The following is a 19,769-nucleotide window of genomic DNA, read 5'->3' as shown; positions in this document are numbered from 1 at the left end:
TCACGTCGCGTCGACGACGGAGTTGTAGTGCTCGCCTAGGCCGAACGCGTGTCGGTGGTAACACACCTCGATCGCCGCGTCCCCTCCCTCTCCCTCTCCCTCGCCCCCTCCCATCACGACGTCCGGCATGTGCGCGGAGTACACGCGAATCGATCGCCCCAGCGCGTCCGACAGCGCGCGCAGCTCGAGCTGCCCGCCCCAGCGCGCGTTCTCGACGTCCTCGACCTCGCGGAGGTAGGCGCGCCTATACAAGCGAACGTCGGGGTGGAGTTCATAGGCGTCAGGTGGAGTTCAAAGGCGCCGAGGGCGTGGATTGAAAGCGAGGGGTGGGCGGAGAGACACGCCGGGAAAAGTCCTTAAGGATCGGCGTTCACCACACCAACGCGGTCGTATGGGGACCAGTGTATAGAACGCACCACGCGTCGTCGCCGGCGTCGCCCGTTTCGGCGCACGCCTCGAGAAACGGCCGGTAGCTCCACTCGTCGTCGCGCATGGCGTCCGCGCAGAGTTTCCGTAACGCCGCGTGATCGTGCGTTATAGACGACGACGACGACGACGACGACGACGACGACATGCCTCTTCGGCGCTTGAGCTGGTCCTCCACCGCGCGGTACATGCAGTTCCCGTCCGCCTTGACCTCTTTCACCGCGAGCCCTCGCGGGGCGAGCTTAGGGTCGTTCCATACGAGCGAACGTCGGGGTGGAGTTCAAAGGCGTCAGAAGCGGAGTTGAAAGGCGTCGCGGGCGGAGATTGAAACCGTGGCGTGGGCGGAGAGATGCGCCGGGAAAAGTCCTTAAGGAATGGCGTTCACCACGCCAACGCGGTCGTATGGGGACCAGTGTATAGAACGCACCTTCTTCTTCAGCGCGTCGGATTCGCGCGCCGCGTCCGACGGCCCCGCGTTCGCGCGCTCCACCTCCTTCGCTTCCTCGCGCTCGCGCTCTTCCCGCTCCTTCTTCGCGCGGCGCTTCATCGCCTTCGTAATCGTCGGCCCGCCGTCGCCGTCGCCGTCGCCGTCGTCTCTGACGCTCGCTCGCGCCATCGCCGCCGTCGGCGGCGACGGCGACATCGCGCGCTCCTTCATCTCTCCCTCGTCGTCGCTCGACGCCGACGCCGATCCCGACGGCGGCCCCGATCCACGCGCGTCCTCGTGGATCGACTCCCACTCCGCGATCTCGCGGTAGTGCCGGTCGCGGACCTCGCCCTCCAGCCGCATCTTCTTGTCCCTGTCCTTCTTGCCCGTCATGCTCGCGCAGTGCGCCTCGATCGTCGCCGTCTCCGACGCGTGCCGCGCGGTCATCGCTTCCCACGTCTCGGAGGCGACGTCCGCGGGGTCGAACGTCGGGGCTCCGCCGCCGCCGCCGCCGCCGCCGCCGCCGCCGCCTTTCTTCTTGCCCATCGCGCCGTCGCGCCCTCGGCCGGCGGAGCGCGGTGTGTGGTCGACTCTGGCGGCGACTACGCGGCGCGGCGCGGCATTTTATTTTTTCGTTGAAAGTGCTGACTGCTCTGCTCGTTCGATCGTTCAGTTGTTCTTTCTCGCGTTCGTCTCATCTACAACGTGTTCGGGGTAATTGTGCACGCGCCCCGCATACGTTGTACATACGCTTCCCTACTTAGACCTATCCTAATCCTACGCTATCTCACGCCCGCCGCCGCCCGGCCCGCGCACCGCGGTGACGACGACCGCGACGCTCTGGTACCCGTGTCTGAAGACGTCGTCCGCCTCCGCGTCGCTACTCGGGGCGTGGTACGCGAGATATTCGTGCTCGAGACTGAGGGCCGTTCCGTACGAAGCGATGTCGGGGTGGAGTTGAAAGGCGTCAGTTGAAGTTGAATGGCGACGCGGGCGGGGATTGAAAGCGAGGGGTGCGCGGGGAGAGACGCCAGGAAATGAAAGTCCTTAAGGATCGGCGTTCACCACGCCAACGCGGTCGTATGGGAACCAGTGTGAGATAGAACGCGCCCGAACCGCTCGCGGCACTCCTCCCACGCCAAAAACTCGCCGCGTTCCCAGCCGTCGTAGTTGACGTACTCGTCGAAGACGATCACCGTGCCGGGCACGACGAGCCCGCGCTCGCACAGCGCGGTGAGGAACGTCGCCGTGGAGGCGTGGAGGTCCGCGTCCGCGTGCACGAACGCCGCCGCCGCCGCCGCCGTCGTCGTATCATCATCATCATTCGCCGTCCTCGTTGAGACTGCTTCCCATACGACCCCGTTCGCGATGTGAACGCCGTTCCTTAAGGACTTTTCCCGTCGCCACTTTATTTTCTCGTCGCGTCGTCGTCGTCGTCGTCGTCGTCGCGCGTCGTCGTCGTCCAAGAACGCGCGCACGGTGTCTTCGAACCAGCCCTTGTGCAGCTCGATGTTCGCGCCGTCGAGCGTCGGCGGCGCGCCGCACAGGTCGAACGCGCCCGCGGGGAAGCGGTCGCGCCACTCCGCGGGCAGCCCCTCGAACGAGTCGAACCCGTGCACGACCGGCGCCCCATCATCGTCGTCGCCGTCGCCGTCGCCGTCGCCGCGGCGCCCTCCTCCTCCGCTTCGACGATGCTTCTCGCGCAGCCACGACGCGATGTGCGCGATGTCGTCGCCCTTCCAGACGCCAAACTCGAGCCACAGGAGGTGTCCCCGTCCCCGTCCCCGTCCCCGTCCCCGCCACGCGCGATCGAGCGCTACGTTGAGAACGCCGCGGCGCGTCTTCACTCGCTGAGCTGTCTTCCTCAGCGCGTCGGAGGCGTAGAACGACGCCGCGGACGGGTGGATCCACGACGGCGTCGGCGTCTGCGGGGTCTCCGTCGCCGCCATGCGCGCCGGGACGACGCCGCGCCGCGTCAAGTGCGCGCGGTCGGAGCGGGGACTCTCTCTCGGAAGACTCCCTGCCGCGACGATATCGAAACGTCGTCGTGTCCCGAGTCTTGAGTTCACTTTCTAAATCCAAAAAGCCACGACGCGCGGCACTTTCCCCGTCGCCGCCACGCCGCGCGGACGATGCCGAAGGTCAAGCTGCCGCGGAAGCTCCGCGATCTCGCGAAGACGGCGAACGGCGGGTGCGGGGAAGCGGCGTGGACGCTCGCCAGACACTTCTTCTACGGGACCGGCGGCGTGGAGAAAAACGAGGAGCTCGAACGTCAGTGGCTCGAGAAGGGCGCGGAGCTGGGGGACGTCAACGCGCAGGTCAATTTCGGCATGATGCTTGACGACGAGGGCGACTACGAAGGCGCGCGTAAGTGGTGGGAGTTAGCCGCGGCGCAGGGCAACGCCATCGCGATGTCGAACATCGCGCAGCTCTACTCCAACGGCGAAGGCGTCGAGAAAAACGAATCGACGGCTGCGGAGTGGAACTTGAAAGCGGCGATGAAGGGGGATCGTGAAGCTCAATACGAATACGGGGTCTTTCTCGGAAAAGAAATGGATCAGCCTGAAGACGCGATGAAGTGGTTCTTGAAAGCGGCGGCGCAAGGACACGCGGGATCGATGACCATCATCGGGGGTTTCTACTTCCACGGCCGCGGCGTGGAGCAGAACAAATCGACGGCGCGGGAATGGTGGAAAAAAGCGGCCGCGAACGGGGACGACGAAGCGAAGGAAATGCTAATGAATCGCTTCGGAGACGACGACGCGAGCGTGGATCGTGTGACTCGCCACTTCGCGCGCGGCGATGATCCCTCGGTCGATCGCGAGGCGGAGGTCAAGCTCCCGCGGAACATCCGCGACCTCGCGAAAAAGGCAAACGCCGGGTGCGGGGAAGCGGCGAGAACGATCGCCTGGCACTTCTTCCACGGGACCGACGGCGTGGAGAAAGACACGGAGCTCCATTTCCGCTGGCTCGTGAAGGCCGCGGAGCTCGGGGACGCTAAAGCGCAGTGTCGTATCGGCTCTGAGTACAACCAAATGAGTAACTACGATGCCGCGCGTAAGTGGTTCGACAAGGCCGCGGCGCAGGGCAACGCTGACGCCATGAACAACCTCGGGGCGCTCTACTACAAGGGCCAGGGCGTGGAGAAAAACATATCGACGGCTGCGGAGTGGTACTTGAAAGCGGCGATGAAGGGGAACAGTCACGCTCAATACACCTACGGGGCTCTCCTCGATATTGACATGAATCAGCACGAAGACGCGATGAAGTGGTACTTGAAAGCCGCGGCGCAGGGCGACGCTAACGCCATGAACAACCTCGCGTTGCTCTACTTCAACGGTAAGGGCGTGGAGCGAAACGTGTCTACGGCTGCGGAGTGGTTCTTGAAAGCGGCGTCGAAGGGGGATCGTGAAGCTCAATGCAACTACGGGAACATTCTCTTTGAGGAAATGGGACAGTACGAAGACGCGATGAAGTGGTACATGAAAGCCGCGGCGCAAGGACACGCGGAAGCGACGCACAACATCGGGACGCTCTACTTCCGCGGCGATGGCGTGGAGCAGAACAAATGGACGGCGCGGGAATGGTGGGAAAAAGCGGCCGCGTACGGGTGCGAAGAAGCGAAGACAAACCTGCTGAAATGCTGTCCTTTCGAAACGAATGTGGATTGTGTGCCTCGCGACTCCGCGCGCGGCGAGGATCACGTGATGGTGGGAGCCCCGAAAGACTTTTTTGCAGAGAAAAGAGAGTTGCTCGTCGAAGTCATGGTCCTCACCGGGGTGAACATCAGCGACGACGCCGTGGAGCGATTCGTTTCGGGAGATGCTCATGATAATTACAACGCTCACCTTGGTCTATGTTTCCTCCACGGGACGTGCGGACTCGAGAAGAACCTTCGGATGGCGAAGGAGATGTTCAAAGTGGCCGAAATTTACCACCCGGACGACGCCGCCGTCGCCGAGGAGCTCGTGAAGCTTCGAGCGTGCGTCACCTGTGGCAAGCTCGACGCTCGTTTGGGATGCAAGCTGTGCCGCGGCGTGCGGTACTGCGACAAACGGTGCCAGCTGAGGGACTGGCACCGCGGAACCGAGCGGCGCCCGCCGCACAGAGAGACGTGCTCGCGCGCCGTGAACGGAATCTTTCCTCCCGGGTATTTCAAGTACCTCCGAGGCGAAGTGGCGAAGGAGAGAGAAGCGTCCAAAGGGGACGATAGTACGATAGACGATAGCACGATAGACGATAGCACGACGACACGCGATTGTGACGAACGAACGAACGCGACGCGCCGCTGCGCCGCGTCGTTACGTCTCCGCTAAAACGCGTACCCCTCGACGTTCGCGACGCCCTCCTCGGTGCCGCCGACCTCGTCAAACGCGAACTCGCCGCCGTCGTCGCCGCCCCCCTCCTCCTCCTCCTCCTCCTCATCGTCGTCGTCGCTCCCGAGCATGGCGTCCTCCTCCTCCTGCAACAACGCCGCGGCGCGTGCTTCGAGCTCGCCGAGCCGTCGCTGCAGCTGCCACGACGGCGACGCCTCGATGTCCGCCCGGGAAATGCCCGGGAGCTCGCCCGTCGACGTTCGCACCACGACGGCGTCGTCGTCGTCGTCGTCGCCCGCGGCGGCAGCGAGCAGCGACCCCAAACTCCGCGGCTGCTTCTTATTCGTCGTCTTCGCCGTCGTCGTCGTCGTCGTCGCGCTCGTCGTCGGCGGCGGCGCGGCGGCGGCTCGGCGGCTCGGAGGTTTCGAAGGGCTGAACTCGCTCCTCCGCGGCTGCGTCGAGAACCCCCCTCGTACGCTCTTCGCCGCGGACGCGTACCCGCCCACGCCCACGCCGCCGCCGTACTGCGACCGCTGCCGCGCGTCCGCGAGCAGCGCGTTCCGCTCGCGTCGCAGCTCCGTTATCGTCGCCTCGCGCGCCTTTGGGTCGTTCCATACGAGCGAACGTCGGGGTGGAGTTGAAAGGCGTCAGTTGAAGTTGAAAGGCGCCGAGGGCGGGGATTGAAAGCGAGGTGTGGGCGAAGAGAGACGACGGCAAAAGTCCTTAAGGAACGGCGTTCACCACGCGAACGCGGTCGTATGGGGACCAGTGTATAGAACGCGCGTCAATCTTCTCCTCCACCTCGCGCAGCCTCGCGTCGTCCTCCGCGGCGTGCCTGTGGGCGGAATATTCCACGTGGAGGACGACGATTGGTCAGTGGGCGATAAGATTTCGAATACGATGGCCGACGTGGACGATAGGTGGATCGTGATTCGTCGACGCGTCGCGCGAAGAGAGAGACAAAAATACGACGCGCGTCTGGTCGCGCGAGGGACGCGCCGCTCGTTGAGCTTATCGATCTGCCGCTCGAGCTGCCTCGACGCCACCGCCGCGCGCGCGGCTTCTCTTCGCGCCACCTCGAGCTCCTTCATCGCGCGCGCGATCTCCTCGTTCGCGCGCGCCCGCGCCTCCGCGACGGCGTCGCGGACGGCGACGTGCTTCGCCGTCTCCGCCTCCGCCGCCGCCTCCGCCGCCGCCGCGACCGCGTCGGCTTTACACCTCGACAGTTTCGCCTCGGCGGCGACCGCGTCCGCGGCAGCCTTCTCCGCGTCGCGTCGCGCGTTCTCCGCCGCCGCCTCCGCGGCGGCGAGGCCGCTGAGCAGCCGTCGCTGGTCCGCGCTCGCGGCGGCGGTCTCCTTGCGCGCCACCTCCGCGGCGGCTTCGGCGTCGTCGGCGCGTCGTTTAACGCGTTCGAGCGACGCGTCTCTTCGATCGGAGACGGCTTTGAGTTCGCGCAGCACCATCGCTCGCTCGCTCGAGAGGCGCCAGACTTCGGCTTCGAGCTCCTCGATCTGTTCTGAAGCGGCGGCGGCGTCGGTCGTCGTCGTCGTCGTCGTCGTCGCGGCGGGCGGTCGATTTCGATTTCGATCGACGGCGGCGGCAGAGGAAGACGAAGACGCGAACGGCGACGGCGCCGCCGCGTCTTCGTCTTTCTTCGCCCCCCCCCCGCCGCCTCTCCCTCTCGCGACCGCGAGCTGCGATGACAGCGACACCCTGCTCTCCGCGAAGTGCACGCGCCGTCGCAGCGCGTTCAGACGCGCGGACGCGGCTTCCAGCTTTTGAACGTTCTCCAGAAAGAACCCCTCGGCGTGGCGTTTCAAAAGCGCCGCGGCGTCCGCGGCGGCGGCGCGCTCCTCCTCCAGCTCCGTCCGCGCCTTCGCCGCGTCGTCGCGCGAAACCGCGCACTCCCTCGCCGCGTCCGCGGCCGCCGCCGCCATCCGCCGCTCGCTCGCGGTCGCCGCGTCGCCGCGCGCGGTCGCGGCGTCCAGTTTGGCGCGCGACGACGCGAGCGCCTCTCTCAACTCTTGCTCGCGCCTGGGCGAACCGAACCGATCCGATCGCGGGGGGGGCGGGCGAACGCGTCGGTCAGTCGAACGGTTCACCGATCGAACGTGTGCAGTACGCGTACTGTACGTTGGAAAGAAAAGAAAGCGAGCTCGGGCGAAGAGCGACGACGACGGGAGAAGGAAGTCCACGCGCGACGCGCGAACGGAATTTCGTACGGGGAGCAGTCTCGCAGTCTCACCGCGCCGCGATCCGCGCCTCCTCCTTCGCGACGATCGGATCCTGGCGCAGCTGCAGCAGCAACCGAAAAACCTCCCCGCGCCAGCGCTCTAACAGCGCCTGCGGCACGGACGCCGCCGCCGCGGCCGCGTCGAGCCCGCCCGCGGCGGCGCTCTCCGCCGCCGCCGCCGTCGCGCGCACGACTTCCCGCTCTTGAATTTCCGCCACCCTTCGCATCGCGTCGAGCTCTTCCCGCATCGACGCGAGCGTTAAAACGTCCGGCGGTGGGGGGTTACTTTCCTTGAACGCCGCGACCGCGTCGTCCACCGCGCGTTTCGTCGCGTCTCGCGCGTCGCGGAGCGCGGACTCTAGGTCGCGCGATGTCGCGGACGCGCGCTCGAGTTCCGATCGCAGGCGCGCGCGTTCGGCGGCGAGCTCTCCGCGCGCGTCGCGCTCCGCCTCCGCCGCCGCCTCCGCGGCGTCGCGAGACGCGATCGCGCGCGCCTCGCTCTCCTTCGCCGCCGCGAGCTTCGCGCGCGTGGCCTCGACGAGCGACATCGCGTCCTCGAGCGCGGCGGTGGCGGCGACGGTGGACGTCTCGTCTTCAATTTTTTCCTCCGCTTCCTCCGCGGCGCGCTCCGCTTCCTCCGCGCGCGCGATCGCTTCCTCCGCGCGCCGTCGCGCCTCCCGCGTCTCCTCCCGCGTCTCCTCGAGCTCCAACGCGTGCGCGCGCGTCAGATCCGTCATCTCCTCGCGCCACGACGCCTCCGCCTCGGCGACGGCGGTTTCGATCTTTCGAGCGACGTCGGCGGCGCCGCCGCCACGACTTCCCTTCGCAGAGGACAGCAAGCCCCGCGCCGCGGCGGCGTCCTCCGCCGCGCGCAGGATGAAGTCGTGCACGCTCGCGCTCGCGGGCGTGAGGTTTTGTTGGTGTTGTCGCGCGGGGGTGCCGGCGGTGGCACCAGGGGTGCCGACGACGTCGACGTCTCGCGCCGGCGCCGCCTCCGCCGCGGCGAGTCGTTCTCTGAGGGTCGTTCCGTACGAAGCGATGATATCGGGGTGGATTTGAAAGGCGTCAGGTGGAGTTGAAAGGCGTCGAGGTCGGGGATTGAAAGGGAGGAGTGGGCGGAGAGAGACGACGGGCAAAGTCCTTAAGGATAGGCGTTCACCACGCCGACGCGGTCGTATGGGGACCAGTGTAAGATGGGACGCGCCTGAGGCGTTCGCGTTCCGCGCGCGCGTCCTCCGCGGCGTCCTCCGCGGCTTCCATTCGCGCGCGAAGCATCGCGACCTCGCTCGCGACCTCTTCTTTTGCCGCGTCGTCGTCGCTTCCACTTCGTTGTTGTTGTTGTTGTCGTAACGCTTCGATGGTGGCCGTTAACGCGTCCGTCTCGCGTCGCCACTCGCGCTTCGCGGCTTCGACGGCGTCGCGAATCTTCGGGCCATTCCATACAAAGCGACGTCGGGGTGGAGTTCAAAGGCGTCAGTTGGAGTTGAAAGGCGCCGTGGGCGGGCGTTGAAAGCGATGGGTGGGCGGAGAGATGCGCCGGGAGAGAAAGTCCTTAAGGAACGGCGTTCACCACGCCGACGCGGTCGTATGGACACCAGTGTATAGAACGCGCCTTCGTCTCGGTCGCCGCCGCGTCCTCGAGCTGACGGTCGCGTATCGCGCGCTCCGCCGCGGCCGCGCGCGCGCTCGCCTCCAGCGCCGCGACGGAAGCCGCCGCGCCGCCGCCGCCGCCGGGCGCGCTCGGCGAAGCCTCTTCATCGCGAAGCCGCCTCGCCTCTTCATCGCGACGACGATGATGCATCATCCGCGCTGTCGTCTCCGCGGCGGTCTCCTCCGCTCGGCGCGCGCGCTCGTCCGTCCGCCGCAGCTCCTCCTCGAGCGAAGCCGCGCGTCGCGACCACTCCGCGACGTGCGCTCGCGCGTCCGCGACGCGCGCCTCGCGCTCCGCGGCCGCGGCGGTCAGGTCGTCGTGCGCGCCGCGGAGTCGGTCCTGCAGATCCGCCACCGCCGCGCGCAGCACCGCCTTCTCCGTCTCTTCCGCGTGTTCCGCCGCGCTCGGCGACGCCGCGAGCGCGGCGTTTGGCGTCGGTCGCCGCGGCGAGCGCGGCGGCGTCGACGCCGCGGACGCGGTCGCGGACGGCGCGATCGGGTGCGCTCGGAGCGACCCTCGGTTGTCCTCCTCCATTATCATCGACTCCTCCTCCGACGACGCGCGTAACGACGCGGACGGCGACGCGCGCGGGGAGGCGCGGCTCCGACTCGCGGCGCCGCCGGGCGGCGGACGCTCGTCCATGGCGGGCGTCGACCGCGCGCGCCGCCGTGGACGCTCGCCGGCCGGCCGGCGCGGGGGGAGAGTGCGCGTCGTCAGTTGATGAAGACGCGCATTTGAAAGAACTGGTGCTGCCCCATAACCTTGCGTAAAAGAAAAGTACTGTAGTAGTTTTGACGTACAAGAACAGACTAGATCTCATACAGAGGCCACCATTCGGGAAGTCATCTCTCGCCCAGACCTAAAAAACGGCGGGACGAACGCGTAGATCGATCGTCGATTCGCGCGTCCTCCTCACTCATCCGATCGCCAGCCTCATGGGGTCCCCTTCCCGCTCACGATCCCCCCCCAACCGCTCCCGGAGCCGCTCGCCGGCGAAGGACTCCCCAACGCGCGGCGGCGGCGGCTCCCCCCCGCCCGCGCGCGACCGCTCCCGCAGCCGCAGCCGCAGCCGCGGACGATCGCGCTCGCGCTCGCGATCTCCGCCCCGCGGCGGCGATCGCTCCCGCTCGCCGCCTCGCGGCGGATCCGGCGCGCGCAAGTCGGGAATCGCGGGGCGATGGAACGATCGCGGCTTCGGCTTCATCACGCCGGACGGCGGCGGCGAGGACGTCTTCTGCCATTTCTCCGCCATCAAGGACGGCAACATGCTCAGCGAGGGCAGCCGCGTCGATTACGACGAATCGTTCGACGATCGCAAGGGGAAGCCCCGCGCGGAAAACGTCACGGGCGGGATCCAAGGGAACGACCGCGGGCCGCCGCGCGAGGCGGGCATCTGCCGCGATTTCCAGCGCGGGAACTGCACGCGCGGGCCCGGATGCCGCTTCAGCCACGGGTGCGTGATCGCGCGAGATCGAGCGAGCGAGCGATCGACCGCCGCAATTCATTCCCGATCATTGTCGCATCTTGAATTCTTCTCGAATCGAATGAATTTTCCTCCTCGACCCGCCGTCGCGATCGATCGACTGACGCCTCCTCCTCCACCTCCTCTCGCTCCTCTTCTCGGTTTCAGCGATGACCGCGGCGGCGGCGGCGGGTACGGCGGCGGCGGGTACGGCGGCGGCGGCCGCTCCAACGAATGCTTCGACTTCCAGAAGGGCCGATGCACCCGCGGCGACTCGTGCCGCTTTTCGCACGGCGGCGGCGGCGGCGGCGGCGGCGGCGGCGGGGGTTACGGCGGCGGCTACGACCGCGACCGATACGACGACCGCGACCGCGACAGATACGACGACAGGCGCGGCGGCGATCGGTACGACTCATACGATCGCTACGATCGATCGTACGATAGGGGGTGAGCGCACTTTTTCGGAATCCCTAGCTGACTCGCTAGACCGACCTCGTCGTCGACGCGGCGAGACGCCGAGTCCGCGCGCTTCCCGTCGCTGACGCGATCCGCTCCGATTTGATTTAATCACCCAGGGGCTACGACGACCGCCGCGGTCCCGATCGCGGCAGGGACTACGACGACCGCGACAGACGCGGGCCGTATTGATGATCGACCCGCCCGCGGAGCGAACAACGTGATGACGTGCGTGTGAAGAGAACGGCTGACGGAGGAGGTCGATACGAGCGGAGGAAGCAACTGCGCGCCCCCGCGCGACGCCAAGTGCGCGCGCGGAGGCTATTCAATAAATAAAATGGAGCTACGACCCGCCGCACTACACGTACACACGACGGACGCGCCGCGCACGACGACTGTCTAGCCGAGAGACTCCTTCCCCCGACTCCGCCCGCGTCGGCGGCTTCGCGCCATCCACACGTTTTGCCACGTCATCGACCCGTCATCTCCACGTCACCGCTACTCTCACGCCGCGCCCTCTAACACTAAGACGTCCTCCGGCTCCACCCGCGTCCACACGTGCTTGGGCTTGGGCCGCCGTAACACCGCAGCCGCCGCCGCCGCGGACGTGCCCTTCCGCTTAAACGCGAACGTCGCGTAGAGATACGCCGCCTCCCACTCGTCCTCGCTCAGCGTCACCTCGTGCACGCTCCTTCCTCCCATCGTCTGCCGCCACAGCTCGTGCGCGGTCGCGGCGCCGCCGGCGATCTCTCCCGGACGCGTCTTCTTTCCCTCCGTCGACGCGTCCGTCGCCGTCGCCGTCGCCGTCGACCAGTCGTCGCGCAGCTTCCCTCGCACGTACTCGTGAAAGTTCGACCACTCGACGCACTCCAGCCCGCACTCGTCCGCGATCTCCACGAAACGTTTCCGCGGGACCATGCACTCCGCGCAGTCCGTCACCGCGTCCGCGAGCGTGAACGCGTACTCCAGACCGAACGGCCCGCGCTCCGACGGAAACGTTTTGCTCTGAGGGTCGAGGGAGGGTCCGCGCGAAGCGACGAATGTCGGGGTGGAGTTTAAAGGCGTCAGTTGAAGTCGAAAGGCGTCGAGGGGTGTCGGGATCGTGAGCGGCGAGGGACCCTGGGCGGAGAGAGACGCCGGGCGATAAAGTCCTTAAGAAACGGCGTTCACCACGCCGACGCGGTCGTACTGGGGCCGGCGTGAATAGGAAAACGCGCCTTAAACTTTTCGTCGAACGTCACCCTCACGATGGAGTTGCCGAAGCTCAGCCCGTCCGCCTCGCGGAGCTTCCGAACGAGGACGTTCGCGTCCACGGTGGTCCCGACGAAGTGCCCGCCCGGCCGCAGCAGCCGCGCGACGTTATTCAGCGCCGTCCTCGCGCGCTTCTCCGTGCTCCACGAGTAGTGAATGGCGAACTGAGGGTCGTTCCATACAAAGCGATGGCGGGGTGGAGTTGAAAGGCGTCAGAAGCGGAGTTAAAAGGCGTCGCGGGCGGGGATTGAAAGCGAGGGGTGGGCGGAGAGATGCGCCGGCAAAAGTCCTTAAGGATCGGCGTCCACCACGCCGACGCGGTCGTATGGGGACCAGTGTATAGAACGCGCCTGGCAGCTGATGACGTCGAACGACGCCGGCGGGAGATGCTCGGTGAGGTCGATCGCGAACCCGTCGCCGGCGATGAAGCTCGCGGGGAACGGATACCCCGCGGCGTTGTATCGCGTCACCGCGTCTCTGCGAACGGACTCGAGCGCGATGTCGATGCCGGCGTACGATCCGATGGAGGCTTTGCGGAATTTCGGGAGGTCACCGCCCTTTCCGCACGCGAAGTCGAGGACGCGGTCGCCCTTTCGGACGTACGCGCTGATGATGGTGCTCTTGATCTGTCGGCGGGCGGCGAGGGTTGAGGGGGTTAGGGTTAGGGTTAGGGTGAGGGTGAGGTGGTGGTGGTGGTGGTGGTGGAGGTGGGGGAGGGCGCGACGGGATCGCGTCGCGTCGCGTCGATTTTTCCGCACCCAGTTGTTGAGGCATCGGAGGTGGTAGATCGGGCTCTGCTTCCTCTGCGCGGTGGACTGGTTGTCTCGCCCGCTGTAGTGCAGCGCGACGTTGCGCGCGGCCTCCGCGTCGGACGCGGCGTCCGCGTCGTCGCGTTTCCGCTTCTCCGTCATGACTCGCGTCGCGGAATGGCGGAGCCGATGTCAACGCGCGAAACCTCGTCTTCTATTCGACGCTGACGACGACAGGATGACGAGCTCGCGCGACGACGCGACGTTCAGAGTCGAGCGCGCGCCGACGATGTCGTCGTCGTCCGCGGCGGCGCTCTCGTCCGCGGCGGCGACGTCGACGACGCCGCCGCGTCGTCGTCGTCGTCCTCTCCACCGCTGCCATCGCCGCGAGCGCGCTGTCGCCGCGTCGTCGTCGTCCTCCTCCTCCTCCGCGTCGGAGCGTCTGTCCGCGCTCCTCCCGTCGCGCCGCGACCTCGCGGACGCGTCGCGCAGCGCGGAGATCTCTCGATGCGTGCGCGATATGGAGGACGCCTTCGCCGCCGCAGCGACCGCGACGTCGTCGCCGACGTCGTCGCCGCGCCTGTGCGGGCGGTGGAAGCTGCGATGGACGACGAGCGCGGGGACGCTCGGATCCATCGCCACGTGGCAGACAATCGCGGGCGCGGTCACGGACGTGACGCAGATCGTCGAGCGCGCGGCGCCGGCGCGGGAAGAAGAAGGGGGGGGGAGCGTCGCGCCGATTGGGATACGAAACGTCGTGACGGTGACGATCCCGGGCGGCGGCGGCGGCGGCGGGACGGCGGCGGCGGCGACGGCGGTGCGAATAACGCAGACGTTCGATTCCGCGGTGATGTCGCGGAGCCGACTGCGCACGAAGCTCATAGACAGCGTCGTGGACGTCGTGCGAGGCGGCGAAGTCGGCGAAGTCGGCGGCGGGGGCGGGGTCGGGGGGGGGGTGCTCGGCGGGGCGATACAGCTGGCGGCGGCGGCGGCGGCGGCGTTGGGAGTCGGAGGAGGCGGAGGCTCCTCGGCCGCCGCCGCCTCGGTGGTCGCGAGCGCGACCCAGCCCGGCGCGGGGTTCCAGCCGCCGAAGACGCAGATCGTGACCTACGTGGACGATACCTGGCGCTTCGTCAGGGACGACGCTTCCGTGTCCGTGTACGCCCCGCGAAGAAGAAGAGGGTGGTCGCGAGTGATTAGTCGCGAGCGATGAAAAACTTCCGGGGTAATATCATACTTTCGTCGGCGCGGTGAAGGTAGACTTTTAGCGCACGTTATTATCGTCTCCTGCTTACAACGCGATCTTCGGCGAACCCGGGGCGGTGCTCATCACCACCCGCGGCCGCGACATGAGCGCGTCGAGGCCTAAGATCACCCCCGGCGCCCCCGGGGCGAGTCCCAATCCAGCCTGGAACGCCGCGAGCTCCCCGACGAGGACGCCTTCGCAAAACACGTCGACGCCGTCGGCGCCGCCGCCGGTCACCTTCAGCCGCACCCCCGCGCCGTCGACGCGGTCCAGACGCTCCGGGGTCCCGCCCGCGCCCATGACCATCACGCCGCGGTCCTGCATCGCGCGCTCGCGGCCTTTTTTGATCGCCTTCACGAGCCCGGAGAACGGGTTCATCCCTCCTCCGTCGCCGTCGCTCTCGCCGCTCTCGCCGCTCTCGCCGCCGACGATGACGCCCGCTCTCTCCGCCGCAGCCTTGTTTATGATCGTCTGCGGCGCGCCCGTGTCCACGAGCGCGGGCATGGACACGCCGTTCACGGTGACGCCGACGGCGAGCAGCCCGCACGGGAGCTCGTTCAGCGCGAACGACTCCAAGCCGCCCTCTGGGTCGTTCCGTCGTTCGAAGCGACGTCGGGGTGGAGTTGAAAGGCGTCAGAAGCGGAGTTGAAAGGCGTCGCGGTGTGTCGGGATTGAAAGCAGCGAGGGGTGGGCGGAGAGAGACACCGGCGAAAGTCCTTAAGGAATGGCGTTCACCACGCGAACGCGGTCGTATGGGGACCAGTGTAAGATAGAACGCGCCTTTCTCCGCCTCGGCGTAATCGAACGCTTGCCAAAAGTCCACGCGCGCGCGCTCTCTGTCCCCGCCCCACTCGAACGCGACCGCGCCGAAGCAGTTCAGGAACGACCGCCCTAAGATCCCCGCGGTGCCCGGCGCGGGCACCGGGACGACGCCCGCGGACAGCCCGGTGATGGCCGCGACGCCGTCGTCGCCGTTTCCTCCCAACTTCGCCGTCCCGAGGAGCATCTCTTGCCCCGCGCTCACCGCGCCCGTCGCGCCCTGCCCCGCGGGCGACGTCCCAACAATCTGCATGTCCAGACCGTACGCCACCTGAGGAAGGATGAAGTTGGTGCTGCACGCGGTGTCGACGCAGAAGTCCAGCTCGACGCCTTTAACGCCGCGTTCGCGCTGCGATTTCGTCGATCGGTCGGGGAGTCCGAGCGTTATCGCGACGTACACGGAGCCCGCGCCCGCGGCGGAGGTGAGCGCGCTCGCGACGCCGCCGGAATTGTCGCCGGCGCGTTGCGACGCGCCGCGGCCCGGGGTGGACATCCACAGTATGGGCGCGGAGATGACCGCGGCGCCGTCGTCGTCATCGTAGGATCTCGACGTCGACGGCGCGTCGTCGTCGGACGGCGTCGTTCCGAGGAGAGCGTCCAGCGCGCTGAGCGTGGAGGAGGAGGAGGAGGAGGAGGAGGAGGACGGCGCGGACGTCGCCTCGACGTCGACGACGTCGTCGTCGTCGCCCGCGGTCGCCGCGAGCGGCGAGAGACCCCGCGCGCGATGAGCGCGCGGAATGATGAGATGTGTTCGCGTCGACGCGCGCGCGACGCGTCGCGCGGACGGCGACGCGACACCGCGCGGCGACGCGGCGCGCGGCGACGCGAGCGCGGCGGCGCGAAGAAGCATCGTCGACTTGGCGCGCGGTCGCGAGGGAGGCGAGCGCGCGGCAGACGAGTGGAGGAGCGACGAGATCGGACGCGGGCGTGGAGAGGATAGCTTTGGACGTCACGTGTCATCGATCGCGATGTGAGAGGCGTTATTTTTCGGAGTGCAAACGCGGCGTCGTTCGTCGTCCGTCTCATCGTTCGTTCGCACGAATGTTCGCTCGCTCGCTCTTTCGCGCGCGTCGTCGTCATCGTCGTCTCGTCCAGTCCTTCGCTTCTTCGTTTCCTCCGCGCGTTTCGTATCGTATCGTATCGTATCGTTCCGTTCTGTTCCTCGGTTTTCCGTTTTTCTTTTCTGTTCGCTTTTTCGCTCGCGTATCCTCACGCCGCCGCGTCCGCGGTCGGCTTCTTCTCCGAATCTCGTCGCCGCGTCGCGTTCGCCGTCGCCGTCGCGACATCGCGCGCGACGCCGCTTGACGACGACGACGACGACGACGACAAGCGCATCGACAGCTCGGACTCGGACGGCGACGCCGCGCGGTGCAGTAACAACGGCGCGTTCGGATCGACGGTGACCGTCTCGTTCGGCGCCTCTGCGATTTCGGATCGGAACGTCGACGCGTCTGCGTTCGAGGCGCCTCTTCTTCTTCGCTCGTCGCCGCCGTCGTCGTCGCCGTCGTCGTCGTCGTCGTCGTCCGTCTCTCGCGCGCCGGGGTTCCCGTCGAGCTCTTTCATGAGCGACTCGAGCATGTCCGTGAACGCGTTCGGCGGTTGATCCGCTCGATCCGCGTGATTCGTCGCGACACTCGTCGTCAGACGCGCGTTTTCGGAATCCAGTTCGGAATCCCTCCCGTCTTCTGCGACGCGGCCGCGCGTCGTCGCCTCGGCGGAGGACCCGATGCGCGCTCGAATGCGCTCGTCCTCGCGGTCGATCGACCGCTGGCGGCGTCGGCGGTTGGGGTCGCCGACGCGGTGGTAGTACGGGTTCTGCGCGAACGCGCCGCCGCGCGTCGAGTCTGAAACGCCGCCGCCGCCGCCGCCGCCGCCGGAGGGGACATCGAGTTTTCGCCACCCACCGCCGCCGATGCCGCCGTAAACGCCGTCGAACCCGTCGTCGTCGTCGTCGTATTCCGCTACCGCGGCGACGGTTCGCATCTCGCCGCCGCGCCCTCCGCGCGATGACTGTTCGAATTCGAATTGCGTTTCGTTTTCGTTTCGATCAGGGGCGTTCTATACAAGCGAACGTCGGGGTGGAGTTCAAAGGCGTCAGTTGGAGTTGAAAGGCATCGATGGCGGGGATTGAAACCGTGGTGTGGGCGGAGAGACACGCCGGGAAAAGTCCTTAAGGATCGGCGTCCACCACGCCAACGCGGTCGTATGGGAACCAGTGTATAGAACGCACGTCATTCGTCGTCGCGCGGCGGGAGATCGTCTTCTCGTCGGCGTCGGCGTCGGCGGCGTCGGCGCTGCGAAACACCGTCGTCGAAGGCGGCCGCGGACGCGGAGTGACCTTTTCCCTCTCCCTCTCCTTCTCCTTCTCGTGCTGCGGCGGATACACCGCGTACACCGTCGGTATCGTCACCGAGCACGTCTTCAAGTTTACCTTTTCGCTGCGTTTGAACCCCGCCGGCGCTCCGTCCACGCGAACGAGCTGACGCTCCAGAGCGTCCTTCAACGCGGGCATGAACCCGGTCTTCGATTCCACGCCGCCGCTCTTCGATCCGCGCGGCGACTTCCACGAGGATGCCGACGGGGACGATCGAAACGCGAGGCAGTCCGGATGCGCCGCCGCGAGCGCGCTCGCGAGCGCGGGCACCGGCACGGACGCGCGAGGCCGCGCGCGGCCGCCGTTCTCGGCCCCCACGCCGACGACGCCTTCCAACGCGTCCGCGAGCGTCCCCATCAGCGGCGCGTGCTCCCCCGGCGACACGAACGGCGTCGTCGTCGTCCCGCCCATCGCGGTCTCCGCGGTCCCGACGTGCACCGCGACGAGCCGCATGCGTTCCATCGTGCGCAGCAAGTGCGTCAGATTCCGTAAGCCGAAGGATTCGTACTCGATCCTGTCGCCGCCGACGGCGTGATGCAGCGCGCTGCCGAGCGTGACCTGTTTCGTCTCGCCGTGGTGTCGCGATTGCTCGAGGACGAGTCGGACGACGTCCATCGCGAGCCACGCCGGGATCGTAATCATCTTGTTCTTAGTACCCCCGTGGTGGTGGTGGTGGTGGTGGTCTCTCGACGGACCTCCAACGACGACGACGCCCACGTCGCCGCGCGCCTTTGGGTCGTTCCATACGAGCGAACGTCGGGGTGGAGTTGAAAGGCGTCAGTTGAAGTTGAAAGGCGCCGAGGGCGGGGATTGAAAGCGAGGTGTGGGCGAAGAGAGACGACGGCAAAAGTCCTTAAGGATCGGCGTTCACCACGCCGACGCGGTCGTATGGGAACCAGTGTATAGAACGCGCCTTCGCGTCCGACAGCGACCGCGGCCTCTCCGGAAACGACGACGACGCGCGTCGATCTCCTCGAGGTGTGTCGCGCTCGCCGCTCGCCGCGTCGTCTTCCGCGAAGTGGTCGCCGTCGCTGAAGGTCATCGACCGGCGCGCGGTCTCGCGCGCGACCGCGCGCGGCGCGTTCGGGGACGGGCACGACGCGCCGCCGCCGCCGCCGCCGCCGTTTCTTTCGTTTCTTTCGTACGGCTCCGCGTGACCTTTCAAGACGTCGCCGAAGTCCCACGTCGCGGTCGCCGCGGACGTCAGCGACTCAGAGACGCGTCGGCCGGGAGGCGTCATCAGAAGCACCGTGAACGTGCGCCTGCGGAGGGATCGGGAGTCGTCGGTCATTCGCGGCGGGAGAGAGAAGAAAAGTCTTCACGTAAATAGTCTACGATGACTCACCTCGCGAGCTTGTGCAGCATCGGCGCGAAGTCGCCGTCGCCGGTGAGCAAACACACCGCGGTGTTCGCGAGCTGCGACGCGCCGCCGCCTTTCTTCTCCCTCTCGTGCATCGTCGCGTCCATGCAGTAGAAGAGCATCTCGCACAGGATCGCCTTATCCGCGGCTTCTTTCCGCCCGGCGGGCACGGAGATCAGGCTGAGGGTGATTGCCCATACGAAGCGACGTCGGGGTGGCGTTGAAAGGCGTCGTCAGACGGAGTCGAAAGGCGTCGAGGTGCGTCGGGATTGAATGCGAGGGGTGGGCGGAGAGACACGCCGGGAGATAAAGTCCTTAAGGAACGGCGTGCGCCGCGCGGACGCAGTCGTACGTGGACGGGTGATAATACGAAGGTATGACGCGCCTGACGCCCTTCGCGCTCAGGAGGCGCTGGGTCGCGATGGGGATGGACGAGAGGTTGCCGTGCGCGTTGATCGCCTTCACGACGCCGTCGTGGCCGTTCGCGCGCAGCGCGGCCATGACCATGTCCGGGACGATCGTCGCGTCGACGCCCGCGGGGACCTGGAGAGCGCGCGCGGGCGGCGCGGGCGGCGAAGGGGGTGAGCGGCGGCGGCGAGGCGAGGCGAGGCGAGGCGCGCGCGGGAGCGGCGAGGCGGGGCGTTCGAGGACGCACCGGGCAGTTGTCGATGTCCCAGAAGATCCCGAGCGGCGCGACGTTCGCGTCCATCGTCGTCGGCGAGGCGAGCAGAGGCGCGAGGGAGGGCTCTTCCGTCGTCCTTCGTCGCACAGCTGTGCGCTTTTAGGGTTCGGCGAGGGCGGCGCCTCGGGGGAGCCGCCGCCGCGGCCTTCCCTCGCGCGCGCGTCGCCCGCCGCGACGCCGCGACGCCGCGACGGGCGCGGTGGGTCGTGATGCGTGCGCGGCCGCGGTGTTAAGTGGGGGGGAGTTCGACGCGCGCGCGTGCGGCGGAGCCGGCGGACTGCCCGCGCGGGCGGCGACGAAACGTGGGAACTCTCAGA

At 67.4% G+C, this 19,769-nt stretch overlaps 12 protein-coding genes across 12 annotated transcripts; 4 read left to right on the top strand and 8 right to left on the bottom strand.

The window, feature by feature from the left end:
• MICPUCDRAFT_53790 (uncharacterized protein) lies at window positions 1-1,399 on the bottom strand (the record flags this gene model as incomplete). The annotated part of the gene is made up of 3 exons (XM_003063903.1): window positions 1-244; window positions 417-667; window positions 854-1,399. 3 exons carry the CDS (start codon window positions 1,397-1,399, stop codon window positions 1-3), a joined length of 1,041 nt encoding a protein of 346 aa, XP_003063949.1.
• A 515-nt stretch (window positions 1,400-1,914) lies between these two features.
• Window positions 1,915-2,802, bottom strand: MICPUCDRAFT_43153 (uncharacterized protein; the record flags this gene model as incomplete). Its single annotated transcript, XM_003063902.1, has 1 exon — window positions 1,915-2,802. One exon carries the CDS (start codon window positions 2,800-2,802, stop codon window positions 1,915-1,917), a length of 888 nt encoding a protein of 295 aa, XP_003063948.1.
• Window positions 2,803-3,414: 612 nt separating this feature from the next.
• Window positions 3,415-4,497, top strand: MICPUCDRAFT_30096 (uncharacterized protein; the record flags this gene model as incomplete). The annotated part of the gene is made up of 1 exon (XM_003064087.1): window positions 3,415-4,497. A coding segment is annotated over exon 1 (1,071 nt), but the record flags the coding sequence as incomplete, so codon positions are not given.
• An 801-nt stretch (window positions 4,498-5,298) lies between these two features.
• On the top strand, window positions 5,299-5,853 carry MICPUCDRAFT_53787 (uncharacterized protein; the record flags this gene model as incomplete). The annotated part of the gene is made up of 1 exon (XM_003064086.1): window positions 5,299-5,853. The coding sequence occupies one exon, from the start codon at window positions 5,299-5,301 to the stop codon at window positions 5,851-5,853; it is 555 nt and encodes a 184-aa protein (XP_003064132.1).
• A 53-nt stretch (window positions 5,854-5,906) lies between these two features.
• On the bottom strand, window positions 5,907-9,695 carry MICPUCDRAFT_53786 (uncharacterized protein; the record flags this gene model as incomplete). Its single annotated transcript, XM_003063901.1, has 3 exons — window positions 5,907-7,203; window positions 7,415-8,754; window positions 8,964-9,695. 3 exons carry the CDS (start codon window positions 9,693-9,695, stop codon window positions 5,907-5,909), a joined length of 3,369 nt encoding a protein of 1,122 aa, XP_003063947.1.
• A 289-nt stretch (window positions 9,696-9,984) lies between these two features.
• Window positions 9,985-11,474, top strand: MICPUCDRAFT_53785 (highly cold-shock DNA binding protein). The gene has a single exon (XM_003064085.1). It carries the CDS (start codon window positions 9,989-9,991, stop codon window positions 10,964-10,966), a length of 978 nt encoding a protein of 325 aa, XP_003064131.1. The 5' UTR covers window positions 9,985-9,988; the 3' UTR covers window positions 10,967-11,474.
• MICPUCDRAFT_36785 (mRNA capping enzyme) lies at window positions 10,742-14,224 on the bottom strand. Its single transcript, XM_003063900.1, has 4 exons — window positions 12,981-14,224; window positions 12,540-12,848; window positions 12,196-12,386; window positions 10,742-11,974 (listed from the first exon to the last, which is right to left on the bottom strand). Exons 1-4 carry the CDS (start codon window positions 13,131-13,133, stop codon window positions 11,476-11,478), a joined length of 1,152 nt encoding a protein of 383 aa, XP_003063946.1. The 5' UTR covers window positions 13,134-14,224; the 3' UTR covers window positions 10,742-11,475.
• On the top strand, window positions 13,261-14,224 carry MICPUCDRAFT_53783 (uncharacterized protein; the record flags this gene model as incomplete). The annotated part of the gene is made up of 1 exon (XM_003064084.1): window positions 13,261-14,224. One exon carries the CDS (start codon window positions 13,261-13,263, stop codon window positions 14,182-14,184), a length of 924 nt encoding a protein of 307 aa, XP_003064130.1. The 3' UTR covers window positions 14,185-14,224.
• Window positions 14,225-14,262: 38 nt separating this feature from the next.
• On the bottom strand, window positions 14,263-15,886 carry MICPUCDRAFT_66169 (uncharacterized protein; the record flags this gene model as incomplete). The annotated part of the gene is made up of 2 exons (XM_003063899.1): window positions 14,263-14,801; window positions 14,998-15,886. 2 exons carry the CDS (start codon window positions 15,884-15,886, stop codon window positions 14,263-14,265), a joined length of 1,428 nt encoding a protein of 475 aa, XP_003063945.1.
• Window positions 15,887-16,245: 359 nt separating this feature from the next.
• Window positions 16,246-17,872, bottom strand: MICPUCDRAFT_43146 (uncharacterized protein; the record flags this gene model as incomplete). Its single annotated transcript, XM_003063898.1, has 2 exons — window positions 16,246-17,046; window positions 17,267-17,872. The coding sequence occupies 2 exons, from the start codon at window positions 17,870-17,872 to the stop codon at window positions 16,246-16,248; spliced, it is 1,407 nt and encodes a 468-aa protein (XP_003063944.1).
• Window positions 17,873-18,263: 391 nt separating this feature from the next.
• On the bottom strand, window positions 18,264-18,701 carry MICPUCDRAFT_53779 (uncharacterized protein; the record flags this gene model as incomplete). The annotated part of the gene is made up of 1 exon (XM_003063897.1): window positions 18,264-18,701. One exon carries the CDS (start codon window positions 18,699-18,701, stop codon window positions 18,264-18,266), a length of 438 nt encoding a protein of 145 aa, XP_003063943.1.
• A 384-nt stretch (window positions 18,702-19,085) lies between these two features.
• Window positions 19,086-19,271, bottom strand: MICPUCDRAFT_53778 (uncharacterized protein; the record flags this gene model as incomplete). The annotated part of the gene is made up of 1 exon (XM_003063896.1): window positions 19,086-19,271. One exon carries the CDS (start codon window positions 19,269-19,271, stop codon window positions 19,086-19,088), a length of 186 nt encoding a protein of 61 aa, XP_003063942.1.
• Between the last annotated feature and the right edge of the window lie 498 nt (window positions 19,272-19,769).

The sequence above is a fragment of the Micromonas pusilla genome, assembly GCF_000151265.4.
Source record: "Micromonas pusilla CCMP1545 genomic scaffold MICPUCscaffold_16, whole genome shotgun sequence".
Lineage (NCBI taxonomy): Eukaryota > Viridiplantae > Chlorophyta > Mamiellophyceae > Mamiellales > Mamiellaceae > Micromonas > Micromonas pusilla.
The sequence above is the reverse complement of the archived record's forward strand: the minus strand, read 5'-3'. Positions and strand labels throughout refer to the sequence as shown.